Raw genomic sequence first — 17,860 nt, 5'->3', positions numbered from 1 at the left:
ACACTTCCAAGTTTCTCTCTACACCCCCAAGGAGCAGAAACTCGCTTTTCCGACAAGCTGAAACTCTTACATATTTGCACAGCTTCTGAAAGCCGAGTAATGTCGGCACTGATGGCGCGGTGGGGTTCGAAGAGCCCCGGTAAGCCACGCCAGCCGCTTTGTCGGCGCAGTGCCAGGCTCCACAGCAGCGGTCCCCAGTGCGCCTGCTGAACACAGCTGCGTGTCCCAGCCTACACTGCTTTCCTGACCCCCCCCCACTCAGTGCATCTCCCTGCCAAGAAGCTCTTCCTGATCTTTAGCCTACATTTTCTTCGTTTAACCCTAGGAGGAGTCTGACTTGGCTGCAACTTGTGCACGGCTCTTCATCCTCCAGGCGTCCATGGGCTGCCGCCACACGCTGCCTTAACACTTGATCGGCCAGCCTGTGCACAGAGGGATGTCTAAACCACCCCCGAGGCCCTCGCTTGGGCAGTGCCACCACTTCTCCTTCCTGCGCCCTTCCCATGGCATGGCGCCGGAGGAGGGAGCTGCCTGCCTGGCGTTCCTCCCCCGGGATGGGCCCTGCTGATTTGCCAGCCCCTCTTTGCAGTTGCATGGTGAAGCCATGACCCGAGCACTTATTTCCTCTTGTCAGGGAATGACTGCCCACATTTCTGGAGGGAAAATTCAAGCAGCTGGGAGCAGCACGTGCTGAGCACTAAATACGATTGTGTCGGTGGCAGTGCAGTGACGCCCCACAGCCTGAGCTTACCTTCCTCCTGGAGAAACACCATGTCAGCCCTGCCATCCTGCTGACAGCTCTGACCCTCTCCTTCCCTCCCTCCTTCCCTCCTCCGCCAAGGCACAGGCCAGCAGGATACCAAGCCTCCCTTTTGGGACATCCCAGAGTTGTCCTTCGGTGCCCCCAGACTGCCCAGGCAACCCCTGCTCTGCCAGCAGGTCCCAGCAAGACCCAGACGTGATGGGCAGTCGATGCTTGTGGCCAGAGAGGCTGCATTACAACCGTGGCCATTTGAGTCAGCTCAAGGTTTAATCCCTCTGGTTTGAACTCAAGCATGGCGACTCTGCTGCACAGCTGTTTTGGACCATGAACACCCCGACAGCTGGCATTTTCAGCAGGGCTGTATGAGCCCCGAGTCGTGCCAAATCCGTCTCTGGTGGCTGCCCTGCTTGCCGGCCTCCCCTCCGGCCTCCCACCTGGGAGCAGTGATGGCCCTGCTGCAGCCTGTGTGCCATGGTGGAGAAGGGAGGTGAGGGGCCCAAGGCCACACAGGAGCCAAAATCAGGGCATTGGTGAATGTAGGCAGGATGGGAGCAGGGAGGGAGAGCTGCTCTGAGGAGTGCCTGACCTTCCTGGGGCTTATGCGAAGGACTTGTGTAGTGTTTGTAGTGCATCAACCAGCTCCCCAGGGACTGCAGGCAGCCATGGCTGGGCACGGGGACTTGGCGGGCAGTCTCCCACGGGGACATTGCATCAGTACCTGTGTTTATGGGGTTTGTTTCTAAAGGGCTCTGCTGTGCAGCCGTCAAACACCTCTCCCTTCACGCAGTGGAGTGGCCTTCCTTGCCGACAATGGTTATGGACACTCTTCCATTCCCCACTGGTCATACCCTGAACACCAGGCTGCAACACCCAGCAAACAACAGTGGCCACCTGCCTCCCCTGTAGACAGCTACCAGCTGGCCAGAGGAGGGTGGTTGTGGCTGTGACCCACACCGGCCTGCCGCAGCAGAGCTTGGCCAGGGTCCCTGTCTGGTGGGGTGCCTGAGGGCCGGCATGCGTTTGAAGCATCTGGGACACGGCTGGACAAATAAGTCGCAAAGCCTCAGGCTGTTCATTTTCCCACAGAATCACACACACAACCACAGAACGGTTGAGACTGGAAGGGACCTCTGGAGGTCATCTTGTCCACCCCCCGTCAAGCAGGGACACCTAGAGATGGTTACCCAGGACCACGTCCAGATGGCTTTTGAATATCTCCAAGGATGGAGACTCCACAACCTCCGTGGGCAACCTATGCCAGGGCTTGGTCACCCTCACAGTAAAAAAGTGTTTCCTGATGTTCGGAGAGAACCTCATGCATTTCAATTTGTGCCTGTTGCCTCTGGTCCTGTCATTGGGCACCACTGAGAAGAGCCTGGCTCTGTCCTCCTTGCACCCTCCCTCCAGGTATTTTTATATATTGATATGATCCCCCTGAGCCTTCTCTTCTCCAGGCTGAACAGTCCCAGCCCTCTCAGCCTTTCCTCATACATCAGATGCTCCAGCCCTTTTATCATCTTTGTGGCCCTTCGCGGGGCTCTCTCCAGTAGCTCCGTATATATTTTACTTGGCCACCTAGAAATGCCCCTGGGAATTAATGCTACCTCAGTCAGCATTCAGTCTCCTGGGGTCATTTCCATCCTGACCACTCGTACATATCTTCATTTGAAGTGGTATTTGTGGCCCAAAGAAAGGAGCGCAGAGCAGCTTGGCTCCTAAGGACACCATGCCTGGGGAATACGCTGTGAAATCTGGCCCTTGTGTGAGCACTTCCAGGTCCAGAAATCACACCTACGGACCTAATGGTGTCTGCAGCTGCTGCCAAAGGACCAGTCTCTGTCCCGTCTTTAACTTGCCAAACCCCAGAAACCAGCAGGTACTTGGAGCAGTTCCTCTCACTTGAGCTTTATGTACTTCCTTAGCAGCCTGAGAAAGAGAAAAAAAAAAAAAAACCAAACTCTCCGCTAACTGTGTTAACAGCACTGTCTGCTGAGTGGGTTTCAAAGCAAAGATGAGGTCCAGCCCAGCCCAAACCTAAGTACCCTCCCACAAAGTTGTAGAAACTGCTATCAATTAACTCGTTTTTGGATTAGGAAACTTAGAGAACAGATATCCAAGTTTATTTTAGCATTTCAAAAGCCTCCCCCATCCCCAAAACTGAGGCCGTCCTAATTGCTTTCTGAAAGCCTGTTTTATATTTCTGAAATCTTCCTACTGACTTCACCGAAAGCCGGATCAAACTCTGAACTCTTTAAAGTTAGTATCTCATCTGTACATTATTTACAAGCAGAATGTGATGCATCATATTGGGCCTGTCACAGAAAGTACAGATTAATATTCAAGTGCAGGATGAGTGTTTTCATTGGCAAGGCAACTAACATGGAGCTTTTTTATAAAAAGTGGTTCCTAGTCCTTCAGGAGTTGTAATATTTCTTTTTTGATTAGGAAGATAATGTCAATATCGAGTGCCGCTTCTTGTATTTCCCACTCCATCCTTATATTCAGAGAACTAAATCATAAATGTTTTTGCTTCCACATGATTAACTGTTCAAATAAAGCACTGTCATGTTGCTCCACTTTTAACATTGGTGCTGTGAATTAACCTGGAGAAATTGCAATGAGCATTTAATCCCATCTGCCTCAGCATAACGCACACGACACTCTCGCTCCAGTTCTCTGCCTTCGACTTGCCCCTTGCTGCTTTTGCACTGTGAGGGAAACTGGGGCTTTCTTCCACGTCTTGCTGTTTAGATTGCTAGGCACATGCCTGCAGAAATATTTTCCACTTATTTTTTTTTAAGGCTCTTGCTTTGGCATTTTTCAGTCACACCCTGGAGAGACACCTGAAAGGAAAGAAAACAGTACCTGGATGTTAGCTTGTGCAATGCTTCTAATTAAACTTTGCATAATGACAAAAACCCTCCTGCCATTTGTTAAGATTTTCCCCACAGCATTATGCGTCCTCTTAATTAAGAGCAGAAGCTAAGTAATACCTATTTTATTCCCCCTTGCTTCCAATTACTCATCCATTGATCGTTACCCACTCAACATTTGACAATTAACAGAGCCCCCACTCTCCGCAGGGCCGGGATGTGTAGTCCTTCAGAAATGACACGTCTAGAATAACGTGAGGAGAACTGCGTGGGCGAGTAATGGGGCGAGAGGTAGGGGGAAGGGGAGGAGAAGGCCACCCAAGTGGAACAAAAGACGTGTAACATATGCAAATGTTCAGTATGCGGTATGTGTTTTATACGCTGGATGTATATGAGGTCATATACAAAGCTCAGCTGGCGGCCGCGCTGCTTTTGGGAGGCATGGGAATTTGAGGGAACACTTGAGCTCTCATATGATCAAACATACCTAGTCCTCTGTCTTTAAGATGCAAAGCGGTTCCTGATTTGGCTCTTTGCCGCTGCTTTTTTTAGGAGAGCAGGAGTTAGCATCTGCTTCTCCGTCGTCACCAGGGCTGAGGACTGTGGGCTGTGTCAACAAAGCCCCCACCAAGTCACCCCAAGACCCATTTGCAGCTACACACAGTCATGTCCAAACTGCTGCCGACGGCCAGGAGCACGGTGGCTCCAGGAGGCAAAGGGGCCTCCAGGGAAGCCGCAGGCCCCTTCTGCATCGCCGCTCCCCTCCGGGAGCCTGGCCCAGCGGCAGGGACGGCCCCGGCCCCGCACAGTGCCAGGAGGGGTGTGCTGGGACCACCGCACCCTTTTCCCAACACCAGGGACCTTTCCTGTACAAGTAGCAACTGCTAGCTGGGGAAATCCAGCAGTGTAGCGGGGCTGGAAGGCAGCCCAGAGCCTGAACTGCGGCGGTGAATAAAGCGTAGGGGATGGCAGGGCTTTTGGGCAGGCCTCTGGCATGAGGGTGAGCCCCAGGGTCAGCGAGTAAAGCTACAACATGGTCAGAAAGCTTCCCTGCATCCTTTTCTCTTTTTCCATATGAAAATCGTCCATTACAGGGCTCAGGGATTTTTTGTGAGGCTGTGACAATAAGTAGCTGAGCAAACTGCACAAGACTGGGTGTGGGGGCTCGGCAAAAAATGCTGACGCACAAAAAAGCAAACCAGAGCCCTCGGCAGGCTCTAGCCCGGCTGTAGAAGAAGGAGATAATCCCATTGCTTTGCTCTTTGCCCTTTTAGCTATTCACAGAGCCTAATGCTGAGTTATTCCCAACAATGAGCCGAACAATCAAACTCCCATCTGGCCTGGTCAGGCGGATGCAACACTTGCCTTTCAGTCACAGGCACACCAGTCCTGTGATTTTTTTGCCCATCTTGAATATATTCTATTTACCCCCACCCATAACAGGGAAGATATTTACCCTTGGTAACAGAAACCGCAGTTGAGGCTCACCAGCCTGCTCTAATCTGATCACCTAAATCCCTGGCCACAGCGAAACACAGGTGCTGCGAGCACAGCTGGTGCTGCAACCTTTGGATCTTCCTCTACACATGATGCACAGCCTACCAGCTAATGACCTGTTTTTCCTGGGAGGGCACTCTTCTCCCCTTTCGGCCCTCTTGCATGATCACACCGCAGGCCCCAAACTGCCTCCAAGCCCTCGGGAGAAATGTCTTCCCTCCCCGACTTTGAAATCAGCTGCAGGTTGCCCTTCGCAGTAGCTAGAGACCCACAGCATCACCGGGTTGCGGCAGCAACGTGTGCTGCTACCACCCCTCTCCTGGCCTGGGAATAGGGATTATGACTGATCAAGTAGTGGGAGCCAGGAAAAAATAAAAAAAGGAAAAAAAAAAAGAGAAGCTCTTTTGTTGCTAGCACCATTCTGTCCTCTAATCTACTCACATCCCGGTCTTACGTTTCTGTTAAGCATTCAGCTGCAAGGGAGGAATACAAGGAGATGGATTGATGTTTGTGTAGCTATAGATGTTTTTGTGTGCAAATTGCATTTTGAGATATATAGACACACACATACATATAAGAACACTGGCTGTATTAAAAGTCAACAGAAAATATCTCACAGACTTAGGTGAAGCTAGCATTTTCCCTCTAACATTCAAAATGAAGCTCAGTAACCTGGTTTTAGCTGTCAGAAGTTCTCCTGACAAATTCAAAAGCGCTGGGAAGGAGAGACGGACACCCTACACCAGTGGCGTCTTGGCAAGGGACCTCTTTCCCTTTTCTGCTGAAAGGACACGGGTTCTGGTTTGGTCTGCACAGGCAAATCCGAAATTGAAGTGCCTCTTTCTTCAGTTAAGATGGCAGGGAATGCTGGCCCAATTGACAGGAGCCCCTTCAGTGATAAAATTTCCCTGTGTGTGAGTCACAGGAAATTATAATCACTGCTTACTGAGATTGCAGAACACAATGAGATTTCTGAGCTACAAACAGACTTCAATTATTCTTGAAAGACAGACAGACCCTCAAACTGACACGACTGGAGAAAATAAATATCCTTTTGTCTGCACTGCTGGTGGTAATTTCCCATTAGACAGGAAAAGCCTTCTTTGATGAATGAATATTGTCTACACATTAGAAGAGGAGCTACTGTATATCTCCTAATAGCTCTTGCATGCTTCGGCTCAGCCTCATGCGAGGCCCTTAAACCCCTCGGGTAGAATGTGGTAGCATTCATTAGTGTATTGCATTTTTATTGCAGCATTTGAGAAAAGGACGGTGCATATTAAAATAAATTTGAGCAACTTCCCACTCACCTTGAAGTTGTGTGGCAAGGTCAAATACATTTAGCAATCTGTCTTCTCGGTCTGCAGGTAGTCCTTTCCAGTCTAGAGGCTTCAGGAGAAACGCTCGCACTGGAGACAGATTTTCCATTTATGATTATTGTAATTTTAGCAGTTAATCACTTTTCTGCTTTGTATTTACTTTGCTTTTCTACAGTGGTAATTAAATCAAATCCGGAACATCAGATAGAACTAAGTTGAACGCTGTTTGCAGAAGCCAGAGAATATCATGTTAGTGCCTTTGACAAACTTTGGATGTTTCTGAAGACCCACCAAGTCTCACGCCATTTCCTTCTCATAGAAATATGCTAACAGGCATTAATCATACTAACTGTCCCTTTCGCGGCAGTGTTGCATTTCTGCCTGTCATTTTTCCTGGGACTGGTATTGGATTAAGCTTGGCCTAGAGATGCCTGGGTCACCCCACAGAGTCCTTTCAGCTGCTGGTAGGTCACCTTCTCTGGAACTTCGCCACCACACCAAGGATCGGCTGGGAGTCAGGTGTGCTCGTGGGGGGGAGCGTTTGGCCAATTGTTTTTACCTGGATAGGATTTATTTAGCCTTACGTTAAAAAAATTATTGGAGGGAACAGGAGATTTCTTATCTGATAATTCAACTTTTACAGTCACCACACAGCTATTTGTGGTGTGCACACAGTGCTTAAGAAAAGGTTTTTATTAATTTATAGCAAAAATGCTAACAACCTTGTTTAAATTTTTGCTAATGTTTTTATTTGAGAGATTAAAAAACCCAAACAACAAAACTCCCAACATTAAGAAAAAGAAGCAGAAGAGCTACCGATGAGAAATGGTCTGGATTTGCCACTCAACAGTGGCACCAGTCTGCACACAAGCCAGCTGCAGGCAGAGATGCGGCAGAGACCAACATGGTACTCATAGACCGAATGCGATACAAGAAACAACAAACCCAAGAATCAGAAGTAAAGGCCATAAAACCCCAACAACGCCCCATCTGAGTCTTACTTCCATCGAGAAACATAGGCAAAACTAATGTTTTAGGTTCATCCCGTGTTACAGATGGAAACTGCACTTAAGTTTGTGGCATAGCAAAGGCTGCTAAGGAACTTGGCAGAACGGCCATGCTTTGCCACCGAGCACTGGGCTGAGTACGTGACATTTTGGCTTCGCCAGCCTGCTGAGTTACTACGGAGTCCTCAGTTCAGTGGATGACGTTTTAAGGCAGGGGGGTAGCTGTGGGAAAAAGAGGACCACGACTTGCTTTGTAAGTACTAAGAGGAAGCTAAAAGTCCAACAAGAATTACGGCCTCTTCAGTACTCCACAGCTACGGGTACAGCAACATTGAATATATCAGGTACATAACATTACTTATAGACTCTACATGTAAAACGTGAACCAATTTATCATGGAAATCTGGTAACAAGCAACATTGCCATATAAATTCACACTTCAAGAAAGGCTAAGTGTGGAACCTTCCTTTGCAGGAGGATTTTCAATCAATGTTTTGTATAGAAAATATTAAACCAACAATGATAATTTGTTCTCTGAATCTCAATTCATTATTGGGTTAGTTTTCAGGAACGGAAAAAGGTTCCCTTTAGTAAATGTGTGAATACTCAGAATATGAATTCACAATCTAAATATTAAATAATTAAAAAAAAAGTTTCAACTGTCAGGAAGTCTTACTTGGCTGCAATATTTTAAAGCAATAACAGTAATACAAGGCATAGAAATTTTTTTCCTGCAACACTTGCAAATGTAAAAGTATTCACGTTAAATGCAACAGAACTATTAAAGAATAAACTGCTTGTAGAGCAGAGAAATGAGGGACTAGCTTTGCATTCAGTCATCTTCCTTACAGTTGAACTCCAGCTGTTTAAAAACATATTGACTACATAATTTGGAAAATGATGTCCCATAGGTAACTGGTCTGCATACTCCTACAAAATATGATGCCCCAAATGGCATGACACCCCTTCTTGAAAAGTTTTTATCTCATCTCCACCGTTATCTCCACAGTTTAAACAAAAGAACAACTATCCAAATGTAAAATGCTCTTTTTTTTAATTACTAAATTAAGAAAGTTAAACAGTTTTAAAATGTAAACTTGCAAATAAACCATAACAAAATGTAATTAAGACTTTAAAATTTGCAACTCAGTATTAAAAACTCAATAGAAATAGAAAGGAATTTTTTTTTTTTGGTTAAACGTAAGTAATTCAAGGCTGGTACAGACAACTGAAAAGGTAATACTTTGTTCTGTGCATCCCCCATGAAATGTAAAGAAGTGCATAGTAATTCCACTGGAGAACTTGCAGACATAGAGAAAGTAATTTCATTAGCAGTACAGGACATTTAACACACTTATTTTACAATGGAAAAATGTTACACATAAAACAGAAAAATCCTAGTTGCATGACCAACAGTTTAGCAGGTGGACATGGCTAAAATGCTATGATTTTAAGACCATCTGAATGTGGTTACACTGTTTAATAAATCTTTTCGAAACATTTCGGTATACATGTTTTGATACAAGAAGTCCTTGCAGTTTCAATTTTCCAGTTCAAACGGTGATGGTGTAGTTTTCTTGCTTTAAATATGTTCGTTTTAATTTCAAGAACAAATCATCACACACTTGTCAAACATTGGAAACATTACTGTAAATACAGCACATGATTCCTGAAAGAGCAAAGTTACAACCATCTACAGGTACATAATCATAAACAAAAAGTGCAATCCAATTTAAAAAAATCATGCTTGGCAAAAGCCAAAAATTAGACCACTGGCTTTCAGAATCCCACCAGTGTTTTCATGTCTGCAGTAAAATTATCACTTTCTGGGTACTGCTGCAGCAGGATTCATTCAATTCCAAATGAGTTTCCTCTGCAATAGCACCATATACTGTAAGTAAAATTATCACTTTCTGGGTACTGCTGCAGCAGGATTCATTCAATTCCAAATGAGTTTCCTCTGCAATAGCACCCATATACTGTATGTACAGGTATGTATATATATTATATATATTTTATATATAAAAAAGCAAAAAACCAAACACCTGTCCCGATTTTTCTTTTATTTGTTAAAACATGAAAAAAAATGTTTTAGACAAAGAGGCCACTTCTGGAAAATAATACTTTTAGTTGAATCAGGAGAAGACTAGTTAAAATCACATAGGTTTTGCGTTTTAAAAAAAGGAAAGCACTAGGATCAGTTATTGGCACCGAGTTACTATTTACAATGAACAGAGGTTTTGAAGTTTACATAACATCAATACAATGCAGTTTTGGAGTCTTTGATTAAGAAAGAACGAGTGTTTTTCTCCTTTTCATCCAGGACATTCAGATTATTAGGACAAGTGGTCGTAGGCAAGGGCTGCGGAAGTTCCCAGCTTCAGCCCCTCCTGTGCACGGCGGTGCTGGAAGATGCAGCACTCTGGAGAAGCCGATCACGGAGTTGGAAGCTGAAGGACAGGTGGGGCAGGGCTGAGAAACACCTGGTAATTCATGACAGTGTCTGGAGACGAGGGATTTACAGGTTGTCCCCAGGCTGGTACTGGGGTTCTGTTGCAGTGAAGTAGTCTTCAAGGAAACCCTGCAAATATTCGAAAGTTGGACGCTCCTCTGGGTCTTTTTTCCAGCAGTGGATCATAAGCTCGTGCAAGGAGATGGGACAGTCCTGAGGACATGGCATCCGATAACCACGTTCTACTTGCTCCAAGACTTCACGGTTATTCATGCCTGTAAAGGGCAGACAAATCCACACTGTTAAATTACAGGAAAATTAACCCGAGTCTAACTGTATCTACAATACATATGGTTTTCTCGATCATACTAATTTCTTTTCGTTCAGACAAGCGAAACAACACCACCCCGATGTCCTGTTTCAGCTCTTCATCTGCTGCAAGGCAACCTGGGTTATTTTCTTTCTCAGTAGAGGGTTTTAGGATCCAGTGATGAGCTCCCTCTTGGCTTACTCACAATGAGCAGGATTTGGCGCTTTCCCTCTCCAACAACAGTAGCCTTGAAATATATTATGCGAAGTGGTTAAAGAAAAGAAATGCATTACAACAAATACTATTCAAAATTCTAGAAATTAAGATGAATTTTTGAAACCCTCACACTGAGCGTGGGCCTTTCTTGAAGTGCTCTGTGAGGTCACGCTGCAGAGACTTCAAGACAAACTCTGCTACTTTGGGCTACCAGGGGTGTCCAGCAGCATTATCTTCAACGCCAGTTCAGAGGCTTCCACTGTTCCATCCCAACCCAGAAGAGAACAAAGTTGCTCAGAAGACAAGTCAAATGCCAAGCAAAACAGCTCCACTGCAGAACCATAGCGCGCTCTCAATAAAGGTAAAAAGTTATATTACCATCATGCTTGTCCCTAAGAGGCAATCCAGGCCCTTTGCTGCCTTGTCTTTTCTATGCAACCCCTTCAACCCTTGATTCCTCTGCTGAAGCGCTTTTCACCATACATTAATTGCAGTCAACCTCAATTTTAGTTTAAATATCTCTTCCAGTAATTCCTTTGGCTTTTTAATAGTACCAAAGGTAAGACTGGCACCGCAGGCATGCAGAAGTATTTCAGAGAAAGCATGCACACTGACTGCAAGCTTTGTGGCTTGCCATTTGGCAAGCCCTGCCCCAGTCCTCTGCTGAAAAATAGCTGCAGGCTTCACTCCCCTGACTTAGTGTGTCCTGCCAAGCAGCTCTGCAGGAGAACTAGTAGGGATGCTTATGTTCCTCCATGACCAAATCTAGAAACCGGCACCTTGATGTTGCTCTTTCTGTTAGCTTATCCTCCGCCTGGCTTCCATGACACCATCCTTCCCTGGGTCTCCTGACTCTGTTCTTGCAGGGTGTCCTCTTGAAGAATTTTCTTGTCCCACCTTCAGGACCCAGGGGATCGTCTCTACCTCGTATTTTTGGTAAACTTATTTGTGAGAAATAATTCAACCACCTTCTTCAATACAGATTCATTTGTCTACTCTACACCTTGACTAGTGGGAATAATATCCTTACGTTGCACAGCATTTAGGCTGGTAACTTAGCTGTATCCTTGGATTTGGTCTTTACTCTGTGTCCTCACGTCCTGGCTCTGTTTAATTCTTAAAGATGTTTTGAAAGAAGCATCTGCAAAATACGTCCTTTCCTGACCATCCACATCTAGATTCTCATCTCATGTTAGGATTACAAAACACCTTCTCCTCTTATCTTGACAGGGTAATTTTCTCCCGCTGATATCCATTTGCAGTGTCTCTGCAAGGATCATTTTCCTAGCCTGTTACTGTAACGACCCCTTGCATGGCCTTGCCACTTGCTCCTTGTTGCTTACTAGGTAAAATACCAGCTGCTTGTCTTCATTTTCAAAGCCTCTCACAGGCCGCCCCACTAGCATTTAGCGTCTCATTTGGCCATGTCCTGGTCAATTCACAGTTCTGGCTAGCTTACTGCAGCACCTTCAATTTTCAAACAAGCGCTGATGTGCTGTTTCTTGTGCTGCCTGTTGTGCATGGAGGAACCTCCCCAGAAAACCGCCCCATCCTCCTACAAACCTCTCCTTGCCGTTCCCTTCAGCAGTGATAGTTGCAAAAAGAAAGGTTAGATTTACAGTATTTCCTAACCCGCAGACCAAGACTTTAGCACTGGTTTCTTGTGTTTATCACCTGCATCCACCCACTGTGTTTTTGGTGTTAGATGCTTATGAGTAGGACTTCGTACGGCACCTAAAGTGGTCCCTGGTTACGAACTCCACAGAATGATGAAAATAGAGTAATAACGGTCCTCTGCAGACATCAGATTCTGCATAGGGTTAAGGTTCTCCTGTATTATTGACTCCAAACTGATGTTGTTAGGTCACACAGGCTCACAACAAACCAGAAAAGCTTGCCACACACTGAACAAACGTTTGGGTGTTCCTCATTATCCAACAAGAACATTTTCAAACATATTTTACTTTTATATTAAATTACAAAACAACGCTAGTGGTCTGTTAGTCATCACCAACCCAAAGGCAGCATCAACCCAAACCTTCTGGCCTTCAAGATGCTACAAGAAAAAAATGGGCGTTTTGCTCATGTTGTGTTCTCAATATTAGTTTTTTTAATTTGTGCTTTGAACAAAGATCTGCACCGTTTTTTCATATCCTTGTCTTTGAATCAGCTGAATTACCTCATGTTTTGGAGTAGGAACTTCTGCTGTGCTTTGCTTCCCTTACATGTTAAAGGCCATGAAAATAAGTGTTACCAGTAACTCATCTATTGTATATACCTAAACCACAAACAAACTGCAGTCTTTGTTTTTATTTTGGCAGTACCCCTTTAAGTACAACAGGGGTGGAAGCAAGAGCAGCAGAAAAGCTCCTTCCCAACTGATTTGTTATTCTAAGATATCAAATGTTTGGTATTTTTTTCCAGTGCATTACTCAGTGCTGCAAAGCACACTCTGAAACTTGATAACGAACTGTATGCTGGAAGAAAAACCCTGAGGAGAGAGAGGGGGGTGGAAAAACAGAAACAGCTCTTCACACCCTTTTTTAAAAAAAAAAAGATAGAAAAAAGAACATAAAAGGGACATTGCTGTCTGAAATCAGCCATTTTTTGTCTCTGGAAAATCAGTCAAGCCAGGTTTTGTCATCACAGTATAATCCAGGAAAATGCCCTCCTTTTCCTTTCTACTTTCCCCTCCCTCCCAGTAAAACCCAGATATGAAACTAAACCAAGTAATCCTCATGTTCCTTACTGGAATGCATACATCCAGCAAGGGCTGCAGCACCTAGGATTTGCCAAAGAAATTCTATCGGTTTTGACATGTGCTGCTAATTTAAAAAAGGAGTTTCAAATAAATTTTTTTAAAAATCGATTGGATTATTAGTCAGGCTTATAAAAATAGCAGTGTTTCAGGTATACTTTCTACCTCTTAAATGGCCTATTTATGTTTACAAACCTATTATCTAGATTCGCTTATCTTATCCTACAAGTTTTAGTGTTTCTCTTTTGATAGCAGGAGCCTGTTCTATCTGCACTTGCAACACCACAGAGAGAATATTTGAGCAGTCTGTACAACTCCTCTCTCCTAATGAATACCCGAGAGTTTCAACTCTTTTAGTAAATAATAAATGAAATTCTGCTTGCAGTACGCTTCTAGACCCCTTAAAAGTCTATCCTAAAATCCTTAAATCGGTGGAATAAAATACTCAGCAATATTCTTCTGTAGACTACAGCTATTTCACCTGCTTGAAAAATCAGTTTGTGCTCATGATGTTTCTAGAATTACCATTTGGACCAAGAAGGAAACATCCATTTCCAAAAGATGGCTTTTCCATTAGCTTTTTATGCCCTGAGAAGACCAAAACTGAAATAACCTCCCACCATCCAGCTTTATTAGTGAAACCTCCAATAATCTTAGGATGCCACAGGATATGGCTACTTTAATGCTCAATACAATAAAAATCTACTGCCCATATGGACTGGGGACAGAAACACAGTGCTGCTTGACTTTTCCTAGAAAAACTGCAGTAGTAAGAGTTACTGTGACATAAAAGAGGATGTAAAGTTTCCAGTTGCGGCTAAAGAAAACACTGGAAAGTGCTTTGGAGTGCTCTGAGGAGCTTGATTAGATGGAGCACAGCAGATGTGCAAACAGCACAGATCTGGGCAACGCTGCTCTTCCAGAAGACAGGAGACATTACTGCAACTAGGCAGCATCCCCACATCCAAAGCTAATAAGCTATACAGATGACTTTGGGCAACGTGAAGTCCGGTGAGAACAGTGATGGTTTTAAGCCACCTTATTCTCGCTTTCTTCTGTTGGACTGAGAATTATGCTCCTTCAAGACCCACTGCATGCTTTCAGACCAATGATTGAACTAATACAGACACAAATGCTTAAAGTAGGAGTCTTAAAAGAACAGCTCAGCTGCTGTCCATCCCCAGAAATGCTGTATTTCAGATTCTCCAAGAAGCCAGAGCTGTGCCTCTGCTCGCATTCAAAGGTTCCTCAGACGTGGATATGTTGGCCCTCCCCTAGTACAGTTGAGAAGGTAAAACTGTGTAGTCCTCCAGAGGGGCTGGATCACGTTGGCACTCAGAGCATGCTCTCAAAAGAGAGAGGTACAATGGAGACAGGTTGATTTTTGGGTTTTGTTCAGTTTGATCTAGAAGCAGAATTTCTAACTTCTGTGGACAGCCCCAAAGAAAAGCCAGAGGTGAGGGCACAGGGATGGGATATGGGACTTAGGCAGGGAGATTATTCCATACGCGGGCACGATAGTGCGCTGAAGGGAACAGGAAAGCTGCTCCTAAAGGAAGACAACCTTTGAAGCATAATGCTGTTCTTACTGCATACAATATGAACCTAGTTATTTCTGTGCAAAAGTAGTAACAACTTTTAAAAATCTGGAAGTCATGCCACTTCGTTTAGAAATTAAGGCCTGAAAACCCCCCAGCAACTCCTCATCCTCAAAACACCCACAAAGCTAGGCTATCAATATCTGCTGGGTTGTGGTTTTGGTTTGGTTTTTTTTTAAAATAAGTTATTATTTGCTTGGTATAAGAGATGCAACTTTGAGCTATAGCATTTGCGAGTGGAGCTTTCCTGCTTACAAAGAAACCCACCTGAGCTCATCTGTGCTATGTGCTGAGTACGCATCTCTCTCAACTCCTTATCTACCATCCATGATGGCAGTACACACGCATATGCCGGCTCACTGACGTGTACTCGGCCCCAGCCTTGGGCAGCGTACCATGCGCTCTCTGGCACTTGTGGCCCAGCTTCCCCCAGGGATGAGGAGGCTGAACACAGCTCCCCAGGGACTGCAGAGCTGCTTGGAGCCCAAACTCAAAGACCTGCCTGGCAATGTGGATAGCATCGTGGTGACTGTCACACTAGACATAAAATGTAAATGCTCTTGATATGACAAGTGCAGCAGAAAGCAGAAGGGGCAAGTTCAGAGGTGCTTGTTTAGTGCAGCTGAGATTTTTGCCTATCCAAAAGGCAACATGTTAAAAACCCTCAAATTCTCTGACTACTGCTAGAGAAATGCAGCCTCCTACTCTTAAACTCCATTAAAAAACCCAAAACTAAGATCCAAGGGGAATTTGTGAAAGGGGAAAGAAACAGACACTGAAAAAGGTTGACTAAGCAGACTATTTTCTAAACTTGGCTCCTCTTCTGCCCATATCTAGTTTTTACTTCCCCACTGTAATAGAGGAAATAGAACCTCAATGCCCAGAAAGACTGTGAAAGTCGCTTATTTCAATCTGCTGCCTTGTGAAAAGAATGGGAAAGCATTAGGGAAGGCTAGGAAAAGCACTAATAAATTAGTTATCAGAACAATCCATTATGCCCATTGACAGAGAAACAGGCTTGGTTGAAGAATGAAGATGAGGACACCTGTCAAAAAGTCTTGCTTGTGGGAGCTACAGGGTCTGGGGCAAGGCTTGATTATGAACTCTAGTCTGATCTTCATCTCTGCCAGCAAAATCTTTACTGCTCACACGTCCCCACCACTGCTGCAACCTTTCTTCCAAAATGGGGCATCAGGACAGGAACTGGTTGAAATCTGGGGGACAATGAATGCCAAGTCCTGTTCCACAGTCTGTTCCCCTCCTATATACTGCCTGCCTTCTCCTTCTGTCCTCCTCGTTGTGCTTCTCTCTCCCACACAAGCTTAAAACAATGCCTGGTTCTCCAAGGCATGAGGTACAGTGCCCTGCGGGCATGGCTTCCACCACAGGACTGGGGTGTGTGCTATAAATAACCTCTCCAGGCACTAAGATCTTGTCAAGCAAGAGAGCAATTCCTTTGTCTGAGGGCCTCTCCCTGCTCCCCCCAGCCTGCTACAAGCTGTAAGCAGGAACATCAGGACACCATGCCCACAACTATTTCAGAAACTGGGTATTACAGCAGAGTGACAGCTCCATGACCCTCTTTGTTTCAAGGCTGACCCTTTCCAGAGTTTCCAAATCTACATGCCTTGGGTGCCAAAGTGGTTGGCAGTGCCTACAAACTGCATTCTCTCACCTATAAGTTGTCTACTTGGGTGAGGAGGGCTGAGCCTTGCCTCTCAGGGTGGTTGAACTCCCATCTTTTCCTCCTCGCACAAGCCATGCCACAATGGCAGAAAAAGCCCTGTGGGTGCATCTGAACCCTACTCCCTGCCCCAGAGAGGGACCTGAATTCATGAAGCTTTATCCTTCCAGGAGGTTCTTCCTCTCCCCAGCATGAAGCAGGAGATGGATGATCCTTTCTACGTCAGGGGAAAATAGAGTCTTTTCTGAGGAGCTCAGGAGGCCTTTGTCACCTTGGGAAGTCTGAGTCCTCTTTTCAACCCACATGCAAAGACAGACCCTTCTGAGAAGGCCGCAGTTCCCCTCCACCGTTGCCTCAGCCTATAAAAGCTTTCCTAGTTAGGGTCTGGGGAATGAGACTGAATTGAAATCGCTAAAGACTTTGGAAATTCAAGTTTAAAATAGAGGCTGCCCTCAGGTAAAACTGACAGAGAGGGGAGTGATGGTGACCATGGGAATGGTTAAGACCTCCTGGCTGAGCAGGGTGGGAGTCCCGGTGGGGAGGAAGGGCCCTGGCGCAGAGCTCGGACAGTGTGTAACCGAGGCAGTACATGACCATCCACAAAACTGCTGACTCTGTGATATGTAACACACAAAAAGTTGCTTCCAGCTACTTGATGTCTTCCTAGCGTGGGTGGGGGAGAGTGAGCCAGAAGGACTTTCAGTGTGTGAGGGCTTTATGTAGTGAGGGATGAAGGGGGAGGACGCTGCTGAAAGAGGAGAGATGCTGCTAGTTGTCTTTGATGTGCTCAAACTGCCACATAATAAAACTGTCCACATTTTCAGGACACAGACCATGCCTGAGATTTCTGTCATGGGTCCTACAAGAAATTATATATTGCAAGCACTTAAACGCACATCCAGTGGCCTCCTTCTCCTTCAGGGAGGGAAAGGAGCACTTGGGAAGTGCAGACATCCTCTGCTGCCATGGCCAATACTGTGTTCAGTTACAAACTCCCGAGTTAACATGGGGCTTAGACAGTCACTTTTGCCTGGAATAGTATTTTTCCTGTGTGTGTGCACGTCTGTGCTCACGCACGTAGTCACTAAGCATCTCTGCCCCACCACTGTGGAGCTCAGGGTAAAAAATTCACCTTAACTCTGCCCTGGCTGGTGAGACCCCTTGTGCACCCACTCTGCTGGTAGTGACTAGGAATTTCCTCTTCCTGCAGCCCAGCGAGGGGCATTGCCCACCCTCTGGGAGCAGCACCGTATCAGCTGAGTCTTACACATCTTCTTTCTGTCTTTGACCTTTGCACTCCGTGCCATGTCTGCATTTAACCCTCAATAAACCTGTGGAAATCACGGCTGTCTCACACCACTGCCAGTAAAACTCATGGCAGGG

At 45.5% G+C, this 17,860-nt stretch overlaps 1 protein-coding gene across 2 annotated transcripts in view; it reads right to left on the bottom strand.

Moving 5' to 3' along the window:
- Positions 1 to 9,436: 9,436 nt before the first annotated feature.
- Positions 9,437 to 17,860, bottom strand: part of FYN (FYN proto-oncogene, Src family tyrosine kinase) — an 80,235-nt gene continuing 71,811 nt past the window's right edge. For both annotated transcript variants that reach the window (XM_019474606.1, XM_009289146.2), the window contains one exon: positions 9,437 to 10,186. In XM_019474606.1, the coding sequence (XP_019330151.1) occupies positions 9,978 to 10,186 (209 nt within the window). In that variant the 3' untranslated portion in view covers positions 9,437 to 9,977. The remainder of the gene's footprint in view (positions 10,187 to 17,860) is intronic.

The sequence above is a fragment of the Aptenodytes forsteri genome, unplaced genomic scaffold (assembly GCF_000699145.1).
Source record: "Aptenodytes forsteri isolate BGI_AS27 unplaced genomic scaffold, ASM69914v1 Scaffold217, whole genome shotgun sequence".
NCBI lineage: Eukaryota > Metazoa > Chordata > Aves > Sphenisciformes > Spheniscidae > Aptenodytes > Aptenodytes forsteri.
Note: the sequence above shows the minus strand (reverse complement) of the source record. Positions and strands in the feature narration are given on the sequence as shown.